Source organism: Crassostrea angulata, chromosome 3 (assembly GCF_025612915.1).
Source record: "Crassostrea angulata isolate pt1a10 chromosome 3, ASM2561291v2, whole genome shotgun sequence".
In the NCBI taxonomy this organism is placed as follows: Eukaryota; Metazoa; Mollusca; class Bivalvia; order Ostreida; family Ostreidae; genus Magallana; species Magallana angulata.
The window spans coordinates 27,262,914-27,274,255 of record NC_069113.1 but is presented as its reverse complement, the minus strand read 5'-3'; the positions used below and the strand labels follow the sequence as shown (position 1 = coordinate 27,274,255).

The following is an 11,342-nucleotide window of genomic DNA, read 5'->3' as shown; positions in this document are numbered from 1 at the left end:
AGTACTTTGATTTTAGTATAGGCATGAAAGCCAAATTTTCCGACCTACAGAACCTTTCATTTTTTAGACTAACGTTAATATTCTTTTGTAGCACTTTTGGCTCATCTTATTGCTCTCGATAATTTTATAAATTGTCATTATTGTGTTTATATGAACATTTTTGAAATATGAAATTTATCACCCTTGATTTCCGGAATATATGATACGGCGAAACGGGTTTTTGGAAGTTAGTCCTTCCACATCCGGGAGTCATATGACAGAAAATTACTCATTAGCATAAACAAGTGACTTGAGTTTCTATATTGTATCCTTTCTGTGCTTTGAAAATGTCAGGTTGCACTATGACTTCGAAGGTTGGGTTAATGGTGATAGGTTTAATATTCTGGGTGAGTTTACCGTATTTTGTTAAGATGTTAAAGCCTTTAATTTATCATGTTTAAAATTCAATCATCAGATGATGGATACTGAACTCACGATTTATGATCATCAGGATAAATCTTTATCTGTATTTTAGACGACATTCGCAAAATAATATATATATTTTATGAAGTAACAAAGTTTTAAATAGGTCCAATTAAAAAAAAAAATTATGTTATGTTAAAAAAATTAAAATGGAACTCTTCTGATTTGTGTCCTCTTGAAGTTTCCGTAGTGATGAGGGATGTCCATGAACACACAAATCAAATAAATGTAAACGGTGAATATGTTTTTTTTTAATTTTGTTTCATAGGCTGTGACTGCAGGGTTGTTTTTTGTTGGAGGATGGGTCTTCAACTCTTACAAACATTTTGATGAGATCGCAGAAGCTAACTTTACCCTAATCCCAGCATCCATCATCATAGCTGTTGGAGTCCTGATGTTTATTGTGGGAATTGTTGCCTGTATTGCAGCATTCAAAGAAAACAAGTGTCTGCTGGCTGTGGTAAATGTTCATTTTTTCACATTTCACAACAGAAATATCCTTGCATTCGATATCCTGTTAAATCCTACACATCTGTCTCTGCCATGGTTCTCTCTGATGTTTCATTATTCATCTTCTTCATGTATTCCCAGACAGACAAATAACTAATTGTTTTAAGAATGTACAAAGGAGACATTTTTTGGTCTTATTTCAGTTGTTTTCCTTCATGCTGGTTATTCTCACTGCTCTCGTTACCTCTGGATCTCTTGGATATGCCTTCAGGAAAGATGTAAGTATACATAATTTCATATGCAGATAAATGTAGCACTCAAGTGATTTATTAATATGATTTTTTTTATGTAGACAATATGAAACCTCATTGTGATCTGATTTTTTTTAACATGACACCTTTGAAAATACAGCTAGTGTAAAAGCCCTGCATTTTCTTACTTGAAACAGACTATTACTAAAATGATGGATATACATGTATATGTGCTTTTTTTTTTTATCAAAGAACAGAAAACTATAAAGAAACATTAGAATAATTACATTAAGATGACTTCATTTGGTGATTTAAAGGTTTCCAATGCTGTTGAGAGTGGACTAGATAAGGCGATTAATGCTTACCATCCCAACAGCACTCAGAAAGACCAGTTAGACTATCTACAAACAAATGTAAGTGTAAATGGTAATATTACAGGATCTATAAAGTTACCAATTCAGTGTATTCAGAACAGGAGTACTAATCATCATTGATGATAAACAAGAAGATCAAGGAATGATAACTTTCAAAATAATTAAGGAATAAGGAATCATCTTTGACCATTATGAGGTGATCAAATACAGTAAGGGGTGATCAAATCCAAGAAAGCCTGAAAGGCTTTATGATAGATTTGAATTTTGATCAGACCAGCAATATTTGATCACTCATATTATTGAAAGAATGATTCCTTTTTACTTGTATTTATGTAATTTTCAGCAAATTGTACTATTAAATACTAAGATAGTCATTCTTAAAATGTATTTGACTTTACATTAAAAAACTGATTCATAATGTTATCTCAGAGAAAGACAACGGAAACCGTAAATATAAATCTACAACAACTTATATGTTTACTATATTATATAATGTAAACTCAGGTGACCTATTGCTATCCGTTTTCGTCCATCGTGCTTTAACAATTTTACATTTTTAACTTCTTCTTAAAAACTACAAGGCTACTTGTCACCATTTTTGGTGTGAGGCATCTCTTTGGTAAGAGGAATCTAAATTATGAAATTCATGGCTCTACCACCCCTGAGGCACCGCAGATGGGGCCAAATGTGCAAAAAAAAGGCCAAATTTTCAAAAATCTTCTTCTCTACTCCCATACATGTGAGGAAAAAACTGGTTGCATGGTTATGATATCAATGAGGCCCTCTACCAAAATTGTGAAATTCATGACCCCTGTGTCAGGGGTTCAGGCTCTAGGGTGGGGCCAATATGGCCATATAGTTAAAATGTATTAAATCTTATAAAATCTTCTTCTCCACTCCCAGATATATTTGTTAAAAACTAAATGCATAATTATAATGTCCATGAGGCCCTCTACCAAAATTGTGAAATTCATGGCCCCTGGGTCAGAGGTTCAGGCTCAAAGGTGGGGCCAATATGGCCATATAGTAAAAATGTATTAAATCTTAGAAAATCTTCTTCGTTACTCCAATATATATTTGTTAAAAACTAAATGCCTGGTTATAATGTCCATGAAACCCTCTACCAAAATTGTGAAATTCATGACCCATGTGTCAGGGGTTCAGGCTCCAGGGTGGGGCCAATATGGCCATATAGTAAAAATGTATTAAATCTTAAAAAATCTTCTTCTTTACTCCCACACATTTGGGCAAAAAACTGAATACATGGTTATGATATCCACTAACTTCTCTACCTAAATTGTGAAATTCATGGTCCCTGGGTCAGGGGTTCAGGACATGGGTGGGGGAGGGGGCAGTATAGTGTTAAGGCATATAATGTTTAAAAATCTTCTTCTTTATTCTCACAAATCTGTATGAAAAACTGACTTCATAATTATGTTTACCAGGAAGTCCTCTACTAAAATTTTAAATTTCATGTCCCCTGAAGTGTGGGTTTTGACTCTAGGGCAGGGCCAAAATGGATGTATAGGTGTTAATGCATATATTGTTTAAAAATATCTTCTTTACTCCCAAGCACCTGAAAGGAAAACTGAATTCATGATTTTGTAGACCAGATCTTTAATTTTTTTACCAAAATTACAGATTTCATAGTTCTTTTTGAAAGATTTCAGGCAGGGAGGTGGTCGTCATTACAAATTTATAATTTTGCTACTCCAGAATGAAACCTAATTAAATGCATATACAAGACTGTGTATGGGTTATATGCTACTCAGGTGACTGTTAAGGCCTCTTGGCATCTAGTTTAATTAAAGTAAGCATTTCTGTTTTTTTCATAGTCAAACTATTCATGTCTATGATTTTTAGATTGTACAATATAATATTAATTTGCAGTTTAACTTCTACATATATGTTTTGCTTGCAGCTAAAATGTTGTGGTGTTAACAATGCCTCCGATTGGATAAACGCCAAGAACTGGGCTCCAACAGCCAACAAATCTGTCCCAAAGAGTTGCTGTGTGTCTGGCATTAACTGTACCTTGGCTCAACGGAAAATGTACAATGATCCAAAGTACATCTACCAACAGGTGATAATATATAAATTGCTAGCTATTTATTACATCAAATAAACTAATGGAATCTCTGTTTTCATGAATGTCTCACAAATGTGTTTTCTGTATAGTTGGTTCATAATATAATATTTTCCAGATTTAACAGCGTCACTTTGTTTTATTTTAAGGGTTGTTATGAGAAACTGGAGCATATATTCATGTATAATTTGGGCTACATCGCTGGGATTGCTGTTGGTCTTGCAGTGATTATGGTAAGGTTTATATGATGTTGCATATTGATGGAGGTAACGAGATGTCACAGTTTACATTTTACTGACAGATGTTTCACATAATTTTGTCATTTAAATGTTTATAATTGATTGTTTCTTACAGTGTCTGGGTATGATCTGCAGCTGCATCCTCTTCTGTCGCTCCAAAGAGGTTCGATACGAGGCATTAGGGGGACAGTACTCTGGACTGCGGGTGTAGGAGAAGTCCGACACTGGTTGGTTCTTCTGACGGTGAAAATTAGTGTTTAACTATAGAAGTGCTTCTTTGTAAACATTCAAGTAAATCATCATGTCATAGACTGCACAGAACTAGATATTTACTCTTTACCATGAAAGATTTTGTTGGCATAAAATCTGTATTTGTTTACGTGAAAAACATTTGATGTAACAATTTTTGTACTGATCATACATGTGCTTGTAGATTTAAAGTTTGACTGGATAACCCAAAATGTGTGCATGTTTTTATAAACATTCATTCCCCTACTTAATACATTGGTTACTCCCTTCATTTTTATATCAAGATTTGAGTGTGATTAACCGTCTATGACTACTAAATGTAAAGATTTATGATTTGTAAATATTTTTGACGATACATTTAGTTTCTCTTGCAAAGCTTAATTTTTTTTCCCCTTTTTTGTTCATCAATTACAATGACAATGGAGTTCAAACACATGAATCTGGTTTTGCACGTTGTGAAATCTTGATGAGCTTTGAACAAGTTGGACTTGAACTTGTCTCTGAAAGTTCAGGATGCTGTTGGATTCCATTTACAGTAAACAAAACAGTTGATCATTTGATTTGTAAATATATCATCCATATTTAGTGATATTGTTGGAAATTATTAGTTTTTCTGTAGATATTATGTTGGCATCATTTTCAGTAACAAAAATTCAGCTTTCCTACACCCACACACATACATGTACATACCAGCAGATGAAGGTTGTATGTGCACTGATGCTTTCTAAAAATGCAGGGTTTATACAGGTTTTAGAGTTAGACCAGTGAATTTATTGAAATTTGTATAAATTTCTGTAATGCAAAATTATTCTGGTTGTTGGAGAACTTAACAATTTAGCACAAGGTATGCCTATCCTAAAAAAGATTTGGCAATGTTATGGTAAATTGTAAGCTGATGTATGTTGAAAGTATTGTTGCAAATTCAGAAGCTAGCAGAAGATCTTTTTAATATACTAGTATGTTATTTTGGTGCAAGAAGTGTTTTGAGCCGGCTTCTAGGACAGCCTCACTTTTCTTGAGATTAATATTTGTTGTAAAGATGAATTTGTGAAACCAATACTTCATGTTTTACTGAGTATTTCAAAGATGTTTTTGAGAAGAGCTTTTTTTTTTTTACACATTTATTTATTTATATCCTTGAGATAGTTTATCAATATTCAAAAAATGTATTCATTATTTTAGTAAAATTTTGTATTTTTGTGATTTTTTTTTTAATATTAATACATAATAAGAAAATCTTACAAAAAAATTAAAAAAAAAAAAAGATGGCATTTGAATTGTTGGTGATAAACTGTATATGTATAGGAAACATAAAATAATATTATTTAAATACTAGTGTCAATACAGTCCTGTGAAACTTACCAATATACATGATATACAAATTATTATAATCATTTAGGATATGGTAAATACATAGCTAACAGAGATGACTTACCGTATTCTTCACAAGTCAAAAGAAATGATGAGGGTGTAATTATTTTTTTAGCTCACCTGAGCTGAAAGCTCAAGTGAGCTATTCTGATCACATTTTGTCCGTCGTCCGTCTGTCCGTCTGTCCGTCTGTCTGTCTGTCCGTCTGTAAACTTTTTACATTTTGAACTTCTTCTCTAAAACTGCTTATCTAATTTCAACCAAATTTGGCACAAAGCATCCTTATGGGAGGGCAAATATAAATTGCAAAAATAAAAGTCCGATCTGTATTCAAAGCGGAGAAAACCTTGAAACTGTAGAAAAAGGGGGGTGCATTTTTAAAAATCTTCTTCTCAAGAACTACCGAGGCAAATTCAACGTAGTTTAGCATAAATTATCCTTATGGGAAGGAAAATATAAATTGCAAAAATTAAGGGGTAATTTTGTTTCAAATCTAAGTTATTACGAAAATAATAATAAAGGAAAGGCGTGTTTCAATCAGTTTAATAGCATCGGGCTCGGCATCCGATTAAATGGGTAGGCAAGACTTGGCCTGGGCAAAACAAAAGATTGGCAGTTATTAATCTGCCAATCTCATTAAAATTTCAGGATATTTGATGGACTAGTATATTTGTATTCGCTGTAGATATTGCTGAAAAATAATGCGTATTTGGAATTGACGATTGCCGATCTGCCCCGGCATTTATTTTGCCACGGCCCGGGTTTGCATACCCATTTTACCCAGACTCGTATTCCATACTTCTAAAACGAGCTTCTTTGTTTAAAGCAGCCATGACATTATACGAAAAAGGGTCGATCTGACTATGATGAATTTGCTTGTTGTGCAACAGTTCGCGTATGAAGGGAAATTTTGAAACATGAAAAATATATTGGTGCCGATTTTGTGAAGTAAATTGAGGCTAAATATTTCAATGCGTTGACAGTTTTCACACATGACGTTGGTGTTAGCTTGTTCTGATTTTCGTTTCGTTTTCATTATTTATGCTTTGTAACCTGGAAACTATCGTCTGTATTTCGTGATTTTTACGTATCAAATCAAACAGAGACTTCGGTAAATCAAACAGTTACGTTAACTGTTTACCTGCGCAAATTAAGCAAAATCTGATGTAGGGGTACTGAAATACAATTCATTCTATCGGTAATTCGGCATTATCTTTTACGTAATGGTAGATTAATGCAATAGGTTTTGTTGAGATGCTCGACATTTTCTCTAGTTTATTCAGTTTAAATAGAGTTTGATATCGCTTACGGAAATATGTAGGTATATACATGTATATATATAATTCATTATACATGTAGTGCATGTTTCTTGTGTTTAATTGTTTACAATTTCTATTTACTAACCATATTTGAGTGTTAAGCTTCGAATTATAAGCAAGATACAGAGATTTGCTCACAATTCTATGTTTGTACACAGATCTTAAAAGCTAAAGATTAAAAAAGTAAAAAAAAAATTGTCAATATTTATTACGAAAATTTTCAAAATCTGTTCTTCCAGAAACCAACTTATTGAATTGTAAACTTAACCTTTTTAGCTCACCTGAGGATGGGGCCACAATGGGGGGGGGGGGGTCGAAGTTTAACAAGTGAATATATAGATTAAATCTTTAGAAATCTTCTTCTCAGAAACTAATCGGCCAGGAAAGCTGAAACTTGTGTGGAAGCATCCTCAGGTAGTGTAGATTCAAAGATGTGAAAAACATGACCCCTGGGGGTAGGGTGGGGCCACAATGGAGGGTCGAAGTTTAACATATGAATATAAAAAGTAAATCTTTAAAAATCTTCTTCTCAGAAACTAATCGGCCAGGAAAGCTGACACTTGTGTGGATGCATCCTTAGGTAGTGAAGATTCAAATTTGTGAAAATCATGACCCCCAGGGGTAGGGTGGGGCCACAATGGGGGATCGACGTTTTACATAGGAATCCACAGTAAATCTTTAAAAATCTTCTTCTCAGAAACTATTCAGCCAGGAAAGCTGACACTTGTGTGGATGCATCCTCAGGTAGTGTAAATTCAAAGATGTGAAAATCATGACCCCCGGGGGTAGGGTGGGGCCACAATGGGGGATCGAATTTTAACATATGATTATATACAGTAAATCTTTAAAAATCTTCTTCTCAGAAACTAATTAGCCAGGAAAGCTAAAACTTGTGTTGAAGCATCCTCAGGTAGTGTTGATTCAAATTTGTGAAAATCATGACCCCTGGGGGTAAGTTTGGGCCACAATGGGAGGTCGATGTTTTACATAGGAATAAACAGAGTTATTCTTTAAAAATCTTCTTCTCAGAAACTAATCAGCCAGGAAAGCTGAAACTTGTGTGAAAGCATCCTCAGGTAGTGTAGATTCAAAGTTGTGAAAATAATGATCCCCAGGGGTAGGGTGGGGCCACAATGGGGGGGGGTGTCAAAGTTTAACAAAGGAATATATAGGGCAAATCTTTAAAAACTAATCAGCCAGATGATTCTTTATAATTGTTAAGATTTTGGCCCCAGGACAATTCTTTGGCCTCACGAGAAGGTTCAGAGTTTGATGTACGTTTATATCCCATATATAAAATATTGTTACGGATCTTTTTTAGAACTGCAATACTCAACATATGATATGGCTATAAAATCATCCTGTTAGAAAAAGGACTAATGATTATAAACATAAGAATATCCAGGGGAAAATGGATTTTATTTATACAGGATTTACATGAATTATTGTACATTGTCCAGATAGTTTGTATTATGACTCCATTGAGCTGATTTTATCATACCTATTGTTCCTCAGGTGAGCGATGTGGCCCATGGGCCTCTTGTTCATTTATACATTTTTGGACTGTTTAAAGCACGAATCTCTTGTTATTATTTGCTATATCTCCTTGTTTTGTTTATTTGGTAATAAATTCTCAAAAAAAGGTTTGGTGTTGGGTTTTAAGCTCACAGGAGATGTAAGATTGTGTTAGCTTTTGATCACCTACTTGGCAGACGTCTATGTGGAAATCGTCTGAGTTGAACTACTGGATCTACCATTCTATATTTAAATAATATCAGGAGGACCTCTTGATTTTTAGTGGAATTCAAATTTTTTTTAATCATGACCAGTTAGTGGGGCCACAGGAGGGCATCTAATAATGCAAGGGAAAATCTTTTAAAAACTTATGGATATATATAATCATTATGTTATTATACAAGGTTCTCGAAATATTGAAGATTCAAATTGCTCAAACTTTGACTCTGGACTTATAATTGGAACACATGAAGGAAGCGAAGTTCGTATTGTAGAAGTGCAATAATGAAAGACGTGACGTCCTGGGATAGCGTTTTTTACGTGGTGGCTTTTATAAGTAAATAATGTATAAATGCATTTTTTTTTTATAAAGAACTGTAATCTATTGCCAAAGTATTTTGTAATAGCAAGAAAATCGTGGGATTCGTGATCCATGCTTAGAAGATATTTGGGTTTGATTGAAGTGTATATACAGCTTAGGTTTACTTGTTACAGTGTCAATTCTTTATAGATATTCTTTTTAATGACACTCATTATATACTGACAATTAGGAAGGGGGACAGTCTAATAATTACAGAGAATATGAAAAAATGCTCGATGGTTTAAACGTAAAATGAAAATTTCAAATTTTATTATCGGATTTTGAATTTACTGCATTAAAACATTACGTAGTAAAGCAAACGCAAAAAATTTCAACTTGTAGTCAGTTTGATTATTCTAGCAAACACAAAAAGTAAAAAAGTAAAAAAAAACCATAAATTATAAAAAGCTATAATAGTATACACTCTGGTGCTCTAACCTTTACGTTTAGATATCCTGCTACAAAATGAGAAGTGTAAAGGGAAGTGGGTCATCACATTAATTTATTGCAATTTCTTTATCAATTCATGCCGAAATTAGACAGGGTCAAAAATATGGAGCGCAAACCAACTTGAGGTTCTAAATATAAAATGACACAGTTTGAAGATTTTGATCCGTATATATACAACAATTTTGTATCAATATGTTTCAAGTGTTGAACTTATTTAAGAGCTAATAATAGATGTTATGCTGAATATTCATTGTTGAAAACGATTATTATACATACACATCGGTATTTTTCAGTTTCTTATCCGTCAGATAATATAAAATTTACCCCCCTAATTTACACATCATTTTTCAGTCTTTGTCCCATCAAATGGTATATTGGAAGTGATACCCAATCTAACCAAATGATTTGAAATAGAACTACCCGGTTGAAATGATTTCATGTGGCTCAGGTGACCATTTAGGCCCACGGGCCCATCGTTAACACAACTATGACGGAAGGATATTAACAAACCTAAAAACCTCGCCATTCATTGGTATCAATTTCGTACATTAACACTAAACTTTGGCGAGAAACACAACACATTCAGAAATAAACTTAACTGTCGCGAAAGAAGTCGCGAACTCGAAACTAAAAGTAAAGTGCCAATATATGAATATTTTTTTAATAAACACATTGAATATTTCAACTTTGGAAACATCTAGAACTTCTTAGATAGTTCTCTTCGAAGAAGGAAAAACGATGTTAATTATTACATTGAAGAATAAGTTTTTCAAACGTAATCAGAAAAACCCTGGAAAACGATTGAATCGTTTAAAGGGGCATGGTCACGATTTTGGTCAAATTTTATTTTTCTGTTTTTATTATTTGCAATGCTTTAGGATTGCATTTCTAATGTTCAATTGAAATTTGGGTGCCAGTCGTTGAGTTTTAAGCAAGATACTGGGTTTACAATTCTTCGTCATGTAAACAAGGCTCGTGCCCTGTTTTGTTTAAATAGGTTCAATATACCAGTAAAAATCTTTTTAAAGCTGGTTTGACTAGTATCTTATTATTCATTTTAAGCATAAATAAACAGTTCCTAACAATTAACACATTCATTTTAGGTCTTAAACTGGAATTTTCACTTCAACATTCAAAATGTAAACAAACGCTTTGTTTACATAGCGAAGAATTGTAAGCTCTGTAACTCGCTTATGACTCATCAAATGACACTCAAATTTTGGCTGCCTATTAAAAATGCCTCACTGAAGCATTGTAAACATTAAAATCGAAAAAATAATTTTTGACCAAAATCGTGACCATGCCCCTTTAACTTCTGTCATTATATCGTACTAGGCCTGAATATTCCTCATTCATATTTTACATCTACCGAGTATGATTCCTCTATTTCTTACGAAACTTATAGTTGATTCATAGCTCTATAGAAACAATCAGAGTAGAATCTACACGCCCTGTTTATCGATTGGGCGAAATCTACAGCGGCTGAAACTGACAGGAAACTGCCAGACTGAAATCGACACGCCCTGTTTATCGATTGGGCGAAATCTACTGCGGCTGAAACTGTCAGACTGAAATCGACACGCCCTGTTTATCGATTGGGCGAAATCTACAGCGGCTGAAACTGACAGGAAACTGCCAGACTGAAATCGACACGCCCTGTTTATTGATTGGGTGAAATCTACAGCGACTGCACGAAAAAATCACGGACTGCACGAAATAATCATGATGATGTCAGGCTCTAAGTCTCACAGGAGACGATTTGGCTGTTTCTTTTAACTTACATACTTATGTACATTAACAGTAACGCAGGTTATGTATTTTTTTTGCAATGCCGCGACCTTTGTATCCCGAATGAATTATCACCGTGTGAAATATTCCCCTTGGACATGACACCTTTTCCCCTGTTACTGGCGTTGAGTGAATTTGATCTGGACACTCTAAATTGACATTAAGTTTATTTAAGTAATCCGTTAATTGAAATAACTCTGTACATTTA

The 11,342-nt window shown here is 33.8% G+C and overlaps 1 protein-coding gene across 1 annotated transcript; it reads left to right on the top strand.

Moving 5' to 3' along the window:
- The first annotated feature begins 239 nt into the window (after positions 1 to 239).
- LOC128177456 (tetraspanin-36-like) lies at positions 240 to 5,476 on the top strand. The gene is made up of 7 exons (XM_052844167.1): positions 240 to 386; positions 731 to 922; positions 1,116 to 1,190; positions 1,481 to 1,576; positions 3,459 to 3,620; positions 3,773 to 3,856; positions 3,978 to 5,476. Exons 1-7 carry the CDS (start codon positions 327 to 329, stop codon positions 4,071 to 4,073), a joined length of 765 nt encoding a protein of 254 aa, XP_052700127.1. The 5' UTR covers positions 240 to 326; the 3' UTR covers positions 4,074 to 5,476.
- Positions 5,477 to 11,342: the final 5,866 nt, after the last annotated feature.

Excerpts from the sequence above, each read along its gene's own strand:
- LOC128177456 (XM_052844167.1), top strand. The coding sequence starts at position 327 with ATGTCAGGTTGCACTATGACTTCGAAGGTTGGGTTAATGGTGATAGGT. Across the intron at positions 923-1,115 it reads ACAAGTGTCTGCTGGCTGTG|TTGTTTTCCTTCATGCTGGT; the intron begins GTAAATGTTCAT and ends GTCTTATTTCAG. Across the intron at positions 1,191-1,480 it reads GATATGCCTTCAGGAAAGAT|GTTTCCAATGCTGTTGAGAG; the intron begins GTAAGTATACAT and ends GGTGATTTAAAG.